The sequence below is a fragment of the Myxine glutinosa genome, chromosome 1 (assembly GCF_964187855.1).
Source record: "Myxine glutinosa chromosome 1, kmMyxGlut1.1, whole genome shotgun sequence".
Taxonomy (NCBI): Eukaryota; Metazoa; Chordata; class Myxini; order Myxiniformes; family Myxinidae; genus Myxine; species Myxine glutinosa.
Window position 1 is genome coordinate 170,841,897 of NC_136261.1, and position 19,223 is coordinate 170,861,119.

At 41.5% G+C, this 19,223-nt stretch overlaps 1 protein-coding gene across 1 annotated transcript in view; it reads right to left on the reverse strand.

The window, feature by feature from the left end:
• Window positions 1-19,223, reverse strand: part of LOC137431149 (POU domain, class 2, transcription factor 1) — a 235,343-nt gene that overhangs the window by 44,398 nt on the left and 171,722 nt on the right. The window contains exon 12 of the mRNA XM_078771503.1: window positions 9,984-10,142. Within this exon, the coding sequence (XP_078627629.1) occupies window positions 9,984-10,142 (159 nt within the window). The remainder of the gene's footprint in view (window positions 1-9,983; window positions 10,143-19,223) is intronic.

Consider the following 19,223-nt stretch of genomic DNA (forward strand, 5'->3'; position numbering starts at 1 on the left):
GTAAATAAATTATATTTGTATTCCTTACCCTTTGTCTTTCTTCTTCTTCACATCCTTCGCTTTAGTCTTTTCCCCATTGAATATCTGTGTCGCGATTCGGCCAACGTTCAGGAATCGGGTTAGTCGGGGTAACTGTTAGGGCCGCGGTGCCATCCGCTCGGCAAAACAACATCTTATCCGCGGTCCGTAACAAAAAAAAATATATATATATATATATATATATATACACACATACATACTACATGACCAAAAGTATGTGGACACCTGAACATCAAACATCTCATTCCAAAATCATGGGCATTATTAATATTGATTTGGTCCCCCACCTTTGCTGCTATAACAGCCTCCACTCTTCTGGGAAGGCTTTCCAATAGATGTTGGAACATTGCTGCGGGGATTTGCTTCCATTGAGCCACAAGAGCATTGGTGAGGTCGGGCACTGATGTTGGGTGATTCGGCCTGGCTCGCAGTCGGTGTACCAATTCATCCCAAAGGTGTTTGATGGGGTTGAGGCCAGGGCTCTGTGCAGGCCAGTCAAGTTCTTCCACACCGATCTTGACAAACCATTTCTGTATGGACCTCGTTTTGTACACGGGGGCATTGTCATGCTGAAACAGGAAAGGGCCTTCCCCAAACTGTTGCCACAAAGTTGGAAGCACACAATCGTCTAGAACAGTGTTTGCAAACTTTGTTTTCGTTCTGTGGCCCAACTGGCTTTTGACCTGACATGTCATGGCTCAGTGGGGATCATAGCAATTTTTTTAAACCAAAGAAATGTCAATAAGAACCACAACGTAATTCAATTTAGACTTTTAGAGTATTTAATGGAACAATATTTCTCATTTGAACAATTTCTTTGTGAAATGAATTAAAGCGAGTGAAGTAAAGCAAATGTATTTGTGACAAAGGGTCTTGTGAGAATTTTTTAGAACAGAACATCAAGAAAATCCATTGAAAAGGCAAATTAACACTTCAGACTTCAAGGCTTTTCCATGAAAAAACAAATATTTATTTGAAGTTAAGAAATGAAACTCTATTAACACATTGCAATAATAACCAGGAAAAGAAAAAATATTTGAAAACTCATCTCCAGGGTGCTTTGCTTGTGGGCTGTAACACAAAACATTGCAGTATCTGCCAATTGAAAAAAAACTCAAACCAGTTTAACCTAAAGCTACTTTAATGACAGATGTTCTCCTGAGTTTTCTGCACCAGTTTCCAAATCCTAGGTTCTGTTGTAGAAAGCGCACATCTAAGATCTGCCTCACATTCAAGGTGGTTCCGAGCCTTTGTCTTCAGCTGCACCAACGTTGAGAAGCCTGATTCACAAAGATAAGTTGTTGCAAAGGGCAGGAGTTTCAGAAGGCATTCCTTTGCAATGTTGGGGTAGCTTCACATCATTTTTGGCCAAAACTCAGAGATAGAGGAAGCTTCAAAGACATCTCTGCATCCAGAATCATTTTGAAATTCAATCAGTTCATCTTGCAGGTCATCCTGGACATCACTGACTTTAACAAGAAAAGGATTCCTCATGAGCACCAGTCCTTCTCTCCCAATTTCTGGAAAGTACTGCAGAAATTCTTCTCGGAGACAGCTGAGGTGTGTCACAACATCCTTTGCAACGCCATGATCCAACGGCTCATTTATAGTGACTTCTGAAAGAGATTCGAACATGGTATAGTTCCCTTCCTCAGCCTTTCGTTTCCAGTTTTCAAGCTTCTGTATAAATGCACTGAGAGTGCCAATGAACTGAATGATAGTTGTTCCCTTTCCTTGCAGCTTTAGATTCAGTCTGTTCAGTTGATCAAAAATATCCACAAGGTATGCGAGGCGAAAGACCCACAGCTTTTCATGGAAGGAAGTTTCAAGTTTGTGCTTTTCTTGCATCTGTCGGAAACTCTGCATCTCTTCTCGGAGTTCAAACACTGGTGCCACAACATTTCCAACACGAGCGACCATTTCATGAAGCTCCCGACGAACAGTTGTTGTGCTGATGTTGCTTCCAGAGGCTGTTTGGAACTCGGTAGTGAGTGTTGCAACCGAGGACAGACGATTTTTACACGCTTCAGCACTCGGCGATCCCGTTCTGTGAGCTTGTGTGGCCTATCACTTTGCGGCTGAGCTGTTGTTGCTCCTAGATGTTTCCACTTCACAATAACAGCACTTACAGTTGACCGGGGCAGAAATTTGACGAACTGACTTGTTGGAAAGGTGGCATCCTATGACAGTGCCACGTTGAAAGTCACTGAGCTCTTCAGTACAGCCCATTCTACTGCCATGTGGCTGTGTGCTTGATTATATATACCTGTTAGCAATAGGTGTGGCTGAAACAGCCAAATCTACTAATTAGAAGGCATGTCCGCATACCTTTGGCCATGTAGTGTATGTATATATACATATATACATATACACATATACACAGATATACATATATCAGCCTGATGTTGGCTTAGCGGTTAGGGTGCCGGCTTGGGATCCTAGTATCCTGGGTTCGAATCCCGGTTGATCGCTGAATTAACGCCAGGGGGGTTGACTCAGCCTGTCATTCTTCCGAGGTCGGCAAATTGAGTACCAGTTCACGAGTAATTCCCTGTGTGTCGCGAGAGGCGACCTACAGGATTGACGGCAGGAAGGGCATCCGGCCATAAAACATTGCTTCAAAAAGGGGACCACGGTGCCCATTATACATACAGTATTATATATTATACTAGTGGAGCCGACCCGTCGCTTTGCTGACAGACCAATTGGTCATGCTCATTGCCAAAATTGATTCACCCATGCGAAGAATGCTTTAACCTCAGCGTTGCCCAGGTAAAAAATGGAATTGTAATACCCTCTGCCACCACCACTAGGTGGCGATACACGGTACAGATTTACAGATCATTTATCGGCGAACAGCAAAATTACTAAAACCACGGGGCTGACATTTTATGTCATTTTTTCTTGTTATAAAAAACCACCTTTAGAGGCCATTTTTCCCCGCAAGCGGGGGTTGGCCTTTTTCGGGAACTGTGGTTGTTGTTGTTTTTTTTTTTTGGTCCCCTTTTTGAAGCAATGTTTTACGGCCGGATGCCCTTCCTGACGCCAACCCTTTTTGCCGCCTTCAACGACAAGCAGGGAATTACCAGTGAACTGGTACTCAAAATTTGCCGACCTCGGAAGGATGACAGGCTGAGTCAACCCCCCTGGCGTTAATTCAGCGATTGACCGGGATTCGAACCCAGGATCCTAGGATCCTAAGCCGGCACCCTAGCCGCTAGCCCAACACCAGGGCTTGTTATACAGTATTATATTACATTTTATATATTGTATAATGTTATGATATATAATTAATAATTATGTTATCATATTATATATGACCGAATTCATTTCTTTGATGCAACCTGTGGCCCTCTCCTCAGAAAGAGTGTGCAGAAATCTCTGCCCATCGACTCGTCAAGAGGGTATGCATGGCAGGAGCAAATTTCAGGCAAACATGCATGTGGAGTCCAGGCTCCGCCCTCTCCTCAACAAATACCCATTCTATGTCCGCCCATAGGGTGGATAAACGGCCACTAAAGGCCAAAAAAAAAAATTGGCGCATTATATTTATTTCATGAAAGAAGTGCTGCACATTTCCCAAGTCTAGTTCAACTGCATCTCCAGTTGTATGGCAATGCTTTGGATGTCTTCTATCATCCTAAAATACGCCATTTGGTGTCTGTCTGAAGAATTTTTGACGCCAATAGATTCAATCCAATCAATCGTTTCAATTCAATTCAATCGTTACTTATCCAATCTCAACCAAACTTGACAGGAGGACGAAGGGTTACACAATGGAGGTTGTAGCGCCTTCATTTGCCCCCCTCCCTAAGGGAGTTTTCTCCCCCGAGCGGGATTTCCCCACTATTGCCGTGAATGGGTTTGCATGTTGAGGTGTATATCGATGTTAAATTAGCTTTATCGTGGCGTTTTTCCAAGGCCACTTCGAATAACAAAACTAACGAAAATAGCATGTTACTATAATTCACCAAATGTCTGTCCGTCGGTTCCCAGGTACAGCAAAAACGGCTGAACCGATCGCAACGATATTTTGGGTGGGTAATCCTGGGACCCCCTGGAGTAAAATAGGCTAGATTGTTTTTCCAATTTCAGCTTTGGTCTCCAGCATTTTCAGGTTTGGACTCCTGCATAACGTTATTGTCCCGGGTACTGCAAAAAGGGCTGCACCGATCGCAACGATTTCCTGGAACCTCTGCAGTAAAATCCTATGACAAATTACCAAAAGAACATGACATGAAAATTAAAAATGGCTGAACAGTATTTCATGAACATTTCATTGCGGAATTGAGGAAAATCCTGATGAATTACGAACGTTTCGCGAATCCGGAAGTGGACAGATTACGGCAATGAGCTGGTTTGATAATATCCCAATACAACCGTCATTTAAAACAGTATTTTGTTAAAGTATCAATTGATGATTGGAATTGAGTGAATACAATTACGATTTTGAATTCGTAATTGTATTCACCCAACCGTACGGAACTTCACATCAGGATTTAAATATTTGTTTATGTCACGAATGTTGCTAACGGTTTATTTTTTATAGTAATGTTATTTAATTTATGATTGGAGTTTTGCTCTTTGGAATGAAAAAAGAGATATCGAGTTCAAGTGAATGACGAAATGCTGTGATGGTTTCTACTTTCTAAACGTGAATTCGCGGATCGCCATATGCAGATTCGCCATTGACTGGGTATGGAACAAACGTACCCGTTTGTTTGCGAACGGGTACGTTTTTCATGGACGTCTTTCACGAACTTGCTGTCCATGTCTGACGTGCGACTGAAGGTGGTACATGAATATGGAATTTATTGGTTTCATGCTTTCGCATTCGCAGTTTCTGCATTGTCTGTTTGCTTCTGGCCTCCCACCCGTACATAGCACGGGTACCTCACTAGTCTTACTATAATGCACCAAATGTCTGTCTGTCTGTCTGTCTGTTCCCAGGTACCGCAAAAACGGCTGAACCAATCGCAATAAAATTTTGGGTGGGTAATCCTGGGACCCCCTGGAGTAAAATAGGCTATATTGTTTTTCCATTTTTTCCCCCAATTTTTCCAATTTCCAATTTTTCTAATTTTCCAGTTTTTCCAAACACCATGGAATAATATTTACTGATATGAACAGTGATGTAGCTTTTATTGAAATTCTGCAAATAGTGTTTAGATTTTGATGATTTGCATGTGATATGATTCAACGGATGTTCATATGAATCGTTAAAAAAAAAAAAGCCTTCAATTTCTGATATTTTGCCTTTTCATTTGGGCCTCCCAATTGAAGCTCCGCCGTAGGGCGGGTAACGTTGCTAGTAATATTAATGTTATCACAAAACAATATTAATACCATTAATATCCCACCTCCCCAAGGGGTTTTTCTTCCTTGAACAAACGTCGAGTCAACGTTTATAAATAGCTTATCATGGCGTTTTCATGGGAGCAACGGCCCAACGGCCTCTACCAGAAGTAAAAATAATATAAACCACAAACACATATGATTAGCTTTTTAAACAGTCGCTAATGCTGTTTATAACGCTAATATTACACGAAATCAAGACATTTGGAGGAATCCCAACATCCTTGAGGTAAGTTTTACTTACAGAACTGAGCGAAGATCTACGGTACTCTGTATACCCCACAAGCGTTGGGCTAATAACATGACCCTTCCTGGCGCTAACGTGGCGGGCGTTTTTCGTAGCGAACTTTTGATACTTGCTCCTGCTGCTCAACACGAAACTGAAAGGGAGGAAGCCTGAGTTGTGCTCCCTTACCAATCAGCTCGCTAGCACTTTGCAAGCCAGCCATTCCTTAACGGTTTAGAATTGAGTCCTTGCTTGAATGCTTAAACCACTTGGCAATCCCTCCACAAGAAACTTGGTAAATGAACACACACCCAATGTTCTTGAGTGGTTGGGGGGGGGGGGGGGAGTGGCTTTTGGTGGTTGGGGGGGATGACTTTTGGTGGGGTAGAGGGTGAGGACTTTGAGCTGTGGTGTTTGTAAAGTGGGGGGGGGGGGGGGGGTTGGGGGTGAGGGGGGATGTTGACTGTTGATGACCTGAAGTCACATTTTACAGTGTGGATGTTCTGCGGGTCCCTGCGAGTAACATACAAAGCATTTTGCATATTGTATAAAAGATGATTCAGCATGGAGCAACTACAGTTGCTTTCAGTCTGTCAGCTCAAAGTTGCCAAGAAAAATGAAAAGGTGTTTCCATGAGAAGAAAACTATGTGGAGATATGAAATCATTTAAGAGATAAGACTAGAACGGCACTTGGTAGAGAGCATATCTCTGCCAGGCTGAACAAATTACGTTTTGTATTCCACTGATAGGCCACATCTGTATTCGGACCTGAACCAAAATCTAACCGGCTTGTTTATGTCACCAAACCAACTCATTCACCGAGTTTTGTCACAAGTTGTACACAGTTTTTTGAAATATCATGCTATATATAGTTGTGGTCCAAAAGTTCAATGGTGAAAAATCACTTTAAAAAAAAAAAAAATCATATTGAATCTGTATTGTGATCTTCACCAAAATTGAATCAATTCCTCCTTGTCACAAACCCAACCTTTGAACACGATTTTTACATGACCAACTCAACTTTTGAAATATGTCATGCAGGTGAGTGCCCAAAATGCTCACAGTTGCTCATTATATGCAAGTATGTAGTTAGGAAACCTGTACAGCCTTACTCAAGCCCTTCCATAACCAAGGGCTTGAGTAAGGACATTCTGTCTCGTATTGTGACTGGGGACGAGAAATGAGTGTTCCACTATGAACCAGAATAAAAAACACCTAGCATGGAATAGAACCATCCAAAATCTGCTTTGAAGAAGTTTAAGATCCAGTGGTTTGATGGTAAAAACATCCTGATGGTGTTCTGGGACATAAACAGTCCCCCTATTATTTTCTTTATAAGAATTTCCAGTTCAATGTACTGTGACCAGCTCTATCAATTGTGAAAAGAGATTCGGAGACACCTGGTCTCTTATTCCAGGGTGTGCTTCTGCAATCGGACAATGCCAGCCCTCACAATGTCTGCATGATGTGAGATCACCATTACCAAAATCACGAAACATCATTACCAAACTTAAGCAGGATGGCCCACATCCTCTTTGCAAGACCTTTCCCCAAGCGACTACCATATGTTTGGACTCCTGAAGGAGGCCCTAAGTCGAAAGCACTAAGCATTAAGACGTCAAGAAAGAAAGAAAGTCTACGCACCAACCCAAAAGGGTTCTACGCCGCAAGCATCGGGAAGACTGGCATTAAGATGGGGAAAATGGATCTCACTACTTGGAGATTATGTTGAAAAATGATGAGCAGTATGTATTGCTGTTGGTTCAATAAAGAGCTTTGGAGAGCAAAGTAGCATTTAATTAAGTAATTGACTTACCCTCGTAAAATGGACTTACCCTCTAGCTAAAGAAGCATGTTAACACAACCTGCGATGAAGATTTTGCGGCATACAGTGCAGAAATACAGTCAGGGTGCTATCATTTTCTTTGAGTGCATTTGACCTCTTCCTGTGGCATGCCATGATGATTGGTTTTAATTGGTGCCTAAGTTCTCTTAACATACATTGTCATAAGATCAGATGAAAAGTTGAATTAGCGGCACGGAGCTGCCAAGGGTGCGTTTAAGTAGCAGAATACCAGCAAATACGAAAACTGTTTTGAATGGCAATGTTAACATTTCTGTTAGTACATTGATACAACTCCATCTCAATGTGGTTTTCCATCGCCATAGTTTTTAGTGGCCACCAACTCTCATTTTGTTGTGCTTATTGCAATGGATTAATTGAAGGTTAATGAACAAATGACCAAAGGAATTGAAAAGGGGGTATTATTCAACCTGCATTAGATAATTCCGTCTTAATTACTTTTTACACACTTTTATTTAACTTCATCTGAACTTTGTTTATTTGTCCCGATTCAAATATTTGAGCCATTCGTTTTCTAGGTTCCATACATCCTGGAGAGCTGAAATTTGGTCCACGGTCCTCTTTTCTGGTACATTTTCAGCTATCAAAGTTTAATAATAATAACAAATGGAATCCATCATTGCTTCAGATATGAAATCTTTCCTCTTCTCCAATGGCTTGATCTCTGACCATCAATTTGGTTTCAGACCTGGTCACTCTACTCTGGAAATGTTGCTTCTGCTTTCTCAACAATGGATGGAGGTCCTCAATGCCAACCAGGAAATTAGAGCTGTCTCCCTTGACATATCACATGCCTTCGATACAGTCTGGCACCCCGCTCTGCTCACCAAACTCTCCTCCTTTGGTATCCATGGAAATCTCCACGCATGGCTGGTGGACTTCTTCTCTAGTCGTAGTCAACGTGTGGCCCTGAATGGGTTTCTCTCATCTCCTCTTCCCGTTCAGGCTGGAGTTCCCCAAGGCAGTGTCCTGTGCCCTGTGCTTTTTCTGGTCTTCATCAATGATCTCTCTGACTCTCTTGAAAATCCTCTCTATCTCTTTGCTGACGACTCTACTCTCTGTCGCTCCATTCCTCATCCCTCAGATCGGCAGTCTGCTGCCTCCTCACTCTCTGCAGACCTGGACAAAATCACAGACTGGGCAAACAAGTGGAACATGTCTTTCAATCCTGACAAATCTCACACTCTTACGATGTCTCTCCGAAAAGACCGACTGGACAACCCTCCCATCCACTTTCTGAATAATCCTCTCCAAGAAGTTCTGTCACTCAAGCTTTTGGGTCTCACCATCTGCCATGATCTTTCCTGGGAAAACCACATTTCAAATCTGGCCTCCAAAGCCAGTTGCCGACTGGGCATCCTCCGTCGTGCGAAGTCCTTCCTTGGCACACCTGAGCTCCTCACCACATACAAGGCTTTCATCCGCAGCTCAATGGAATACTGCTCTCCCCTCTGGGCTGGTGCTCCTGCCTCACACCTAGCTCGTCTTCACGCTGTTGAAACCAAAGCGTTCAGAATCATTGGAATCTCCCGCGATGAAGCTAACTCCAAGGGCCTTTCACTCACTCACCGCAGGCAGGTTGGTGGTCTTTCCGTCTTCTACCGACTCCTCTCTGGCCTTGCCCCCCCAGCTCTCTCTGGGCTCTGTCCCCCAAATATTCCTACAGGTTGCACAAGATCTGCCTGCAACCCTCTTATGGTTAAACTGCCAAAATCAAGACTTTCTGCTCACCTTCACTCCTTCATCCTCTTTCCTCCCACCTCTGGAACAAACTCCCTCACTCTCTTCAATCCCACTCCACCCTCCAGGTCTTTAAAACAGCTGTTCACCACCATCTCTTATCTTCCCCCATCCAAAACCTTGATCTTTTCTGCCCCCGCTAATTTCACCCCAAATCCTACACTTTTTTGAAATACCAACTTCTGTTCTGGAAGTCCTTGGTCTCCTTGTTTTATACCTCTCCCCCCCCGCCTTCCCATGCCTCCTCCCCCCAGGCCCTCTCCCTCCCGCGCTTCTCCCTGCTCTCAGGTGTTGTGTTTGTGTGCTTCCCCTCCTTTCCCCATCTTGTCTTCCGCTCCCTCTTTTTTGTATGTTTTGTTTGTCTGGTTGATTTGTTTGTGAAATAAATGTTAGCTCTTTCACGAGCCTCGATTCAGTAAAAAAAACAAACAAACAACAAAAAAAAAACATATTTAGGTTTAAAACTTAAAATGAAAAGAAAAAAGTGTGTAGCCCTAAACTTGTTTGTTTGCATTTTGCATTCATCTTGTTCGAATTTGACCGAGCAAGATTAATAAACTCATCTTCACAGCTATTTCACTTGTGCGTGCATGTGTATCTTTGTGTCTGCGTGTGCCTGCATGTTCATGCATGCGTATGCACATTTCAAGATGAGAACTTTTAAGAACATTTGAAATCATTTATCAAATAAGAACACACGAAAATGTTCTTATTTGATGTCACTCAACTGTCTCACAAATAAATTGTAGTTTCCTTACGCTGGAGCTTGCGGTCGAAAACACTGATGAAGAAATTGTGGAAGGGTTGATTCGTTTTTCTTTCTGTCGTCTGTTACAAAACCATACCCGAACCACCTCCTTCTCCAGGTTCAACTGCTCTGAGATTAGGCCAATCTCATCTGAGGTAGGTTTGGGGTTCTGAAAAACAAACAAACAAATTCAGTGTTACACAAAAGAAAACCAGCAAAAAAAATAGATATCAAATCAGTCAAGTCTATCACAGACACAAATGAGAAATATTTGATCTTTTTTTTTTTTGTATACAAGATCGAGGCTCATGTAAGAGCTAACATTAATCACGTAAAAACAAACTGACACATAAAACATATGAAGGGAGCGGGAGACAAGATGGGGTAAGAGAGGGAAGCACACAATTCCAACAATAAATAACAGGGACTTCGGGAGATCTGTGGGAGGGACAGAGCTTGGGGGTAGGGGGCATGGGAAGGGGGGGGGGGGGGGTGGGCGAGGTATAAAACACATGTACACTGCTAGGACTTCCACGAAAGAAGTCGGGATTTCAAAAAAGTGGATCTGGGGTGAATTAACGGGGGTAGAAAAGATCAAGGTTTTGGATGGGGGAAGATAAGAGAGGGTGGTGAACAGCTGTTTTAAAGACCTGGAGGGAGGAGTGGGATTGAATAGAGTGAGGGAGTTTGTTCCAGAGGTGGGAGAAAAGGGAAATGAAGGAGTGAAGGTGAGCAGAGAGTCTTCATTTTGGCAGTTTAACCATAAGAGGGTTGCTGGCAGATCTTGTGCAACCTGCAGGAATATTTGGGGGACAGAGCCCAGAGAGAGCTGGGGGGGGGGGGGGGGGCTAGGCCGGAGAGGAGTTGGTAGAAGACAGAAAGACCACCACCCAGCCTGCAGTGAGTGAGTGAAAGGCCCTCGGGGTTAGCTTCATCGTGGGAGATTCCAATGATTCTGAAAGGTTTGGTTTCAACAGCGTTAAGCCGAGCTAGGTGTGAGGCAGGAGCACCAGCCCAGAGAGGATAACAGTATTCCATTGAGCTGTGGATGAAAGCCTTGTATGTGATGAGGAGCTCAGAAGTGCCCAGAAGGACTACGCACGACGGAGGATGCCCAGTCGGCGACTGGCTTTGGAGGCCAGCTTGGAAATTTTGTTTTTCCAGGAAAGATCATGGCAGATAGTGAGACCCAAAAGCTTGAGTGACAGACTTCTTGGAGAGGATTGTTGAGAAAGTAGATAGGAGGGTTGTCCAGTCGGTCTTTTCGGAGACTATAAATGAGTTGATCATTGAGACTGAGAAATAATGAGACTATAAATGATCTACAATAAATGTATGAGTTGTGTGTGTGTGAGGCATGTTTTTGTGGAGGTCTACTGGAGCTTTCTGATGTGGAGTGTGATCGACCAAAATGATCATCATGATTTTCTGAGTTGATGAGGCCAATTCCGATGAGGCCAAGTTTTAAACACGCCATGTCGAGGTGTATAGAGCAGATTAATGCGCCCTTCCATGGCATGGCATTCTAATTACAAAATAAATTACAAAAAGAATGACAACATTGTAACACAACATATACTAATTAATACTAATAATATTAACAAAAATCATAATGGTATGGTATAATTTGACAATAATAATAACGAACTTATAATCCCTGCCCTGGCCCAAGATGGGGCAGAGGAGAGCAAAGACATATATTTGGGCTTGGTGAAAGGCAAGCTAATGCTCAAGCAAGACAGCAGGCAGATATGCTTCAATGCCGTGAAGGACAAGAGGCCTCCGAGTAAATATAAAAGCAAATCTGCAGATGTGTGAATAAAACAAGCAAAGAATAAATGAGTAAGTGGATAACAAAAAACAATTAAAGAATAGTAGAAGAAACGTTTGAGTACAAAGGATAAGGTAGTTGAGGAAATTGGTGTGAAGGGGAGGAGAGGCATCATCTATGGGAAAAGCTTTCTGCTCTACGAAATACAATTGAAATGCTGAGAGAAAATCATTTCAATGGCAAATGGTTCACGACATCAAAACATACTAGGGCATGCCCGTACTATATATATATATAAAATTATATCCCCCCCCTCTATTTACATGAAATGGTTTGGTCCAAAGCGAACGGCTTGCGAGTACGGTGACAATCCCCCCCCCTCTATTTACATGCAATGGTTTGGTCCAAAGCGAACGGCTTCCGGAGTTTGGTAAAGAAATCGCCATCGCGTGCACAAACGCGCAGGAAAGCGAATGAATCGCAAATTCGGTTTTATTAGTTTTAAAACATCGTTTAACGCCAACATAGTTTGCAAACGTGAAATAAATGAATACGCTCTCAAATGTGCCATCCGAGGCAGAGTGTGTCCGCCACGTTCGGCACACGCGATCGTTCGCTGCTCTCTGATTGGTTGAATCGTTTTTTGGACATAGCTCGGTAAGTAATTGTCCGATTAATATGAAACCTTGAAAAGGCACATCCTCGGGTCCCCAGCAATATACCTGGCAAGTTAAAAGTATATCGGACCCGTGGTTGTCGAGAAACAGCGGTCACAGACAAACAGACGTACAAACGTACAAACGTACAGACAGAGATTACTGGAATTATAGATAGATGAACACGCACTAACACAATGGAGATGGATACTTTGAGAACTGGTAGGTTTCCGTTCCATCTCCTGAATCCCACCCGTGTGGAGACAGCAGCCAACAAAAGCAACTTTTGAACGAACGAACGAACACACACACACACACACACACACACACACACACACACACACACACACACACACACACACCACACACACACACACACACACACACTTTTTTTGAGAAAAAAAAAATGGATTATTTGTATTTAAAAAATATGTTGGTGCATACATTTAACAGGATTTATTATTTCATTGAATGCAGCATGGAGTCATCCCTGCATTTTAACGACAATACTAAACGAGAACGAAGTTGATGGTGCACCATAGCAAATCCCACCGCTTCCCACCTAAAGCAAAGCTGAAAGATGGCAAAGAGTTCCACCAGGAATGACCCAATATTAAATTTTGCATAAAAAATAATCTTCTGTTTTGATCCCTGTGATCCTCAGTCTCCATTTCCAGTGGGATAAACTGGTCCAAAAACCAAAAATTAAAAATCAATTAAATCCAAAAAATCATTACATATTTCATGTTGACCAATGTTGATTGTATAAACAAAGTTTCATTACCTCCGCCACCAAAGGTAGATGGAGGTTATGTTTTCACCTCTATATGTTTGTTACTTGCGAAAATCAAAAAAAAATTCAAGTATATTGGTTGGTCTTGTGCGTTATTACTTGGCAATTTTTAATTTTTTTATTTTGCAAGTATGTTGATCACTCCGGTTTGTGCGTGTGTTTGTGTGTTTGTTTGTGTGTGTTGTCTGTCCGCTCACTTATACTTGCCTACAGGTCATAATTTTAAAACGATCTTCACGAAACTTCACCAAATGGTAGAGTTTGAGGTCCGACAAAATCCCATATATTTTTGAGGTCAAAAGGTCAACATACGCCAAAGGTCAACCACTTTTTTTCAAATTTCTAAAATCCTCAATTTCATCTGGTTGACTTGAAATTTGAATAGGATTTACATATCGGCTAACTGAATTCAACCACCAACTATTTTTGAGATCAGCGTAGGCCAAATAACCTTTTAAAATATCATGTTATATATCGCTTTTCACCTGATCTCTCAATGGTGAATAATAACTTTAAAATTAAATAATTTTCATATCCGAATCCATATTCAGATATTCACCAAAATCGAATTGATTCATCCTTGTCACATACCCAACCGGTCCACCAAGTTTCGTCCAAATCCGTCCACAACATTTTGAGATATCCTGCAATGTATCGTTTTTGGCCCTATCTCCCAATGGTGAAGAATCACTTTAAAAATTCTACTAGCCGAATCCGAATCCGGATCTTCACCAAAATCTAATCATTTCGTCCTTGTCACATACGCTATCTCTCTGCCAAACTTCGTCCGAATCCGTCAACAACATTTTGGGATATCTTGTTCACGGACAGACAAAGAGACAGACAGACAGATGGGTGAAAACATAACCTCCATCCACCTTCGGTGGCGGAGGTAACCAGCAATTTAAAATCTCTGTTGCAATTGCCAGCTCTTTCACGAGCCTCGATTCAGTATACAAAAAAAATAAAAAATAAAAATACATAGTTTTGATATTAATTACTGTAAAAACAAAATGTAAAACTTAATTACAGTTAAGAAAAAAGATCCCAATCACCTTACCTTGCCAATTAATTTCCTGTTCATTCTATATTTGTTCTGTCTGCAGCAGATTATAGCAAAATATCCGATTGTATTCGGCGATTACATTTGTGATTTTCATATTTATTTTCATTTGTCATTTCTCTTCTCACTTGGTTTTCACAGGTTAAGGGAGCATGAGTAAATTAATCTGTCTGCAAACTAAAAACGTTAAAAATACATGAATGAGCATTTCTATAGTTCATCATATCTAGGACAATGAAAACAATGAAAACATGTTTAATTTTTTTTTTTTTTTCAGTTTATCATTGTTGAAATTTCTTCAATTCCATGTAGTTGAAAAAAAAAAATACAACCATAAAGTTTCTAAGTTCTCAACTGATATTCAAATGTTGGCCGTTTTACAATTGTCCACTTAAAAGCCAATTTGTTTTGGCGGAAGTCCAATTACTCTCTGCCCTCATTCCTTCCCTGCTTCAGAGAAATGCATAATATGGGACATATCTACCTTAGAGGGATAAAATGGAGAGATCAGAGGTCATGTACTCGTGTTTGAGCAGTCTCGTAACCCGATCCAGCAATAAATTGACATTCTTCCAGCCACTGTCATAGGTAGACAGAAGTCTAACAGCTTATTTCCCTGTCCCTGGACCCTATACCTTGCAAGTTAAAATCCTCAATAATCAATACTCTTCCCTTACCACATGCCTTTCTGAATTATTCATGAACCCTTCTTTCCTGCTCTTTCCTCACACATGGAGCCCTACAAAAACATCCTATGATTGATTAACTTAGTAGTTCTCCATGCGCTAACCTCTATCCAAATATGTCATCCCTTTCTCAAAAAAACAATATTTGTCTTTTACGCAGATTGTTATACATCCTCCAATTTTATCTTTATTCTCACACCTATACCTCCCGCCCTTCAATTAATCTCCTAATTAAACCCACTTTTGCTTCAAGCCTCTCCATCTTGTTTTTTCAATTCCTATCCGAGCATTAAATGGAATATTAAAAAAAAACTTTTCCTTTACAAATTCACGATTTCCTGCCCGACTTGATCAATCATGATATTAGTTGCAGTTTCTTCATTTTTTGCCTCTCCAAACACTTTGACTAAAAATCCTTAATTCCCCTGCAAACTTTGCTGTCCCTTTCTGTTCAGCCTCTGGCCAGCATTCTGGAAACACTTAATCTGCCCCAAAAATGATTCCCAATTGCTTCCTAAACAAAAAAAAGTTCCTAAACAAGAAGAATGTACATCAATACCAGACTAAGAGGTGTCATGGTTAGAGTGTTCGCTCTGCGTATGGGAGTTCTACAGTTGGAAGTTCGAGCCAGGGACACTCGAGCTGCCTTTTTCCGGAGGGGTGGGGGCAGAAGGTGCCTTATCACGAGATGCCCGAAGAGGTCTGATGACGTTTCTACACTGACAGAGTACGTAAAAGGTTTCTAAAGTGCATCATATCCTTTGAACCACCTTTGGAGGTTATTTTCCCCGCAGAGCAGGGGTTGGCCTTTTTCAGGCACCATGGTCCCATTTTTGAAGCAACGTTTTATGGCCGGATGCTCTTCCTGCCGCCAACCCTGTTAATCGCCTATTGCGACACACAGGGAATTACCAGTGAACTGGTACTCAATTTGCCGACTTCGGAAGGATGACAGGCTGAGTCAACCCCCCTGGCGTTAATTCAGCGATCAGCCGGGATTCAAACCCAGGATCCGAGGATCCCAAGCCGGCACCCTAACCGCTAAGCCAACACCAGGCTCGCATCATATCCTTTGACTGCCAATAATTTTGGCATCGCATATGTCTTTTGGAGCCTTTACTGTATGAGGCAGAACTCGAAATTTCCTCAAAAGGATCCACCGATTCCAATTTGTCCTGTATTTAGTGAATTTTCACTGCAATAATACACTGCACGTATCCTGGCAGTAAATGAAGCGACCTGACAAGCCTATAGCTGCCATAGAGTGACATTGGCTAGCAATAGTGCTTTGCAGTAACACTATATGCCATGCACCAATTGATATTATTGATGATTCTCAGTATCGTGATTAATAATAATCTTACCACACGTGGGTGTGATCACCTTTTGGAACCTTTTTGTGTGCAACAGCGAATGGAGAACTTCGATTTTGATCGCGATCGTCATGATCTATGTTTAATTAGTATCCTTCGTTTTAGTTTGATTTGTGGCCTCCATTTACTCTTCAATTTGTAACTTTATGTTTATCACCAGGTATTTATATTCCACCATAAATCAATAAAGGCAAGGATATTTTGTACTATTTATTTATTAAGTAAAAAAAAATTTTTTTTTTTTTTAATTCCACCTCAAATAAATTCTGCTCCTCCCTTGCTCTTCTACAGCTAAGCTCTGGCATTCTTGGTTCGAACCATGTCTGAGTCATACTTGTGCATCCTCCAATTTTATCTTTAAAATGACTTTAAAAAGACTTTAAAATGGTACATGCTGCTTTCTTGCTCGTTTCCAGGTTGTATCCTCAACGTTTAAAAAAGATAGAACATGGACAAACAACCATAACACAGGTTTTGATGGACCTATTGGCCTCCTCCTGCATTGACGTTCTTTTGTTATTACCTCCGCCACTGAAGGTGGATGGAGGTTATGTTTTCACCCGTCTGTCTGTCCGTTTGTCTGTCTGTCTGTCTGTTTGTGAACAAAATATCTCAAATAGTTGTGGACGGATTTGGACGAAATTTGGCAGAGATGTAGCGTATGTGACAAGGACGAAATGATTAGATTTTGGTGAAGATACGGATTCGGATCCGGCTACTAGAATTTTTAAGTGATTCTTCACCATTGGGACAGATGGCCAAAAACGACACAAAGGAGTATATCTCAAAAAGTTGAGGACGGATTTGGACGAAACTTGGTGGACCGGTTGGGTGTCTGACAAGGACGATTCGATTCGATGTTGGTGACGATCTGAATATGGATTCAGATATGAGAATTGTTTAATTTTTTAAGTGATTTTTCACCATTGGAAGATAGGGCCAAAAACTATACATGGCAGGATATCTCAAAAGGTTATGGATGGATTTGGACGAAACTTGTTGGACAGGTTGTGTTTGTGACAAGGAAGAATCGATTCAATTTTAGTGAAGATCCAGCTCCAGCTAGTAGAATTTTTAAAGTGATTCTTCACCATTGAGTGATATGGCCAACCAAGCGGAGGTATGCTCTCTACTGAGTGCATTTATAGATATACCTAAACATCAGATTGAGGCTCATCAGGTAAATATTCAAGCTTACCGTGATGGCACATCTAATAAGAGGAATATTTAACAGGAATATGGATGAACCTAGTCTTGATAAATTGTATATTTACCGATGAAGGAAATTTGGCCAGTTTTTCAAGTTAAATACGTTGCTTTGATGCAACAACACAACAACAGGCATTTTAAGGCCATTTTCCCTGTTAGAGCGGGGGTTAGCCTTGCGGTCCCCATGACAATCTTCTTCATTTTGCCATATTTTCTGCATCTCTCCTTGTTAACCCCCTTGCCCGCATTTCTTCTTCCACCATCTTTAGCCAAGTCTTTCTCGGTCTTCCCCATCCTCTACTTCCTTCTACATTCATTTCCATCACTCTTCTCAACCAGTCACTTTCATCCTTCCTCAACACATGACGAAACCATCTCAACCTGTTCCTCTTCACAGCATCCATCACAGGCTCTATTCCCATCATCTTTCGCAATTCATCATTTGTCTTCCTCTCTCTCAACGATACTCCACACATCCACCGAACCATTCGCATTTCCACCCTTTCCAGCCTTCGTTGCTGCTCTACGTTCATTACCCATGTCTCGCTCCCATAAATCATAACACTTCTCACACATGCAGCATACACCTTTCCCTTCAGCTTCAACGACACTCCCCTCCTCATCAGCACGCCACTCAGTTCCCGAAACTTCTTCCATGCACATCTCACTCTCACAACCGTTGCCGAGTCTGATCCACCTTTTGCTTGCTTTGATGCAACATTTAAAAAATTGCATGCACACCTAGTGGCGGCAAGTAATTTATATAGTCATGATGATTGTCATCGTTATGTACAAATATGTTGTTCCAAAAGGTTAATCACCATCGTACTAAAATACGCAATTTGGTGTCTGTCTGACGATTTTTGACCGCGATACATTCGGTCGTTATTTATCCAATCACAACGAAACTTTTGACCAAATTATTAATTTGACGTTTCCATATTCCCATAATGAATCTTTGTTGAAAATTTGATGACAAAACCCAAATGGTAAATTTCAATTTCAGGTCAATTGGATGAAAATTGTTTATTTTAGATGACAATGACCTTTAACGTTTTGACAAAATTAGGAATTTGCCTTCTCTGTATTATCATAATAAAGCATTGGTGAAAATTTGATGACAAAACTCAAATGGTAAAAAAGTTATGGCCCAGACACACACACACACACACACACACACACACACACACACACACACACACACACACACACACACACACACACACACACACACACACACACACACACACACACACAAAGAAGTGATAGCAAAACCCCGTCTCTGGTTGTGCAGGGGACGGGCTAACCACACCAAATATAATAGCATAATATGAGTGTTATTACAAAAAAATATATTAATAAGAATACATTGTTCTCCATAAAGGCCGGCGGCCGGCGGTATACGTACACCTGTTGGAGACAGTACCACCGGCTGTTTTGGATAAATTCGCAAAAAAAAGAAAAGAAAGATTTTTGGGTAACTATACATTCGTACAATGTTTGTTGTTACTTCCCTCTCCACTGAAACTAAATCTCCATTCACATTATACTTTCTACGAACCAGATCTGTAAAAAGATCGTTGTCGAAATGCCGTCGAAATCTGATCACTTTCCAATAGGAACGATTTCCTGTTCCGTTTCATACTTTCATTACGCTTCTATTGGTTGGCGGATACTGGAAATGTAGCCAATCAGCGAG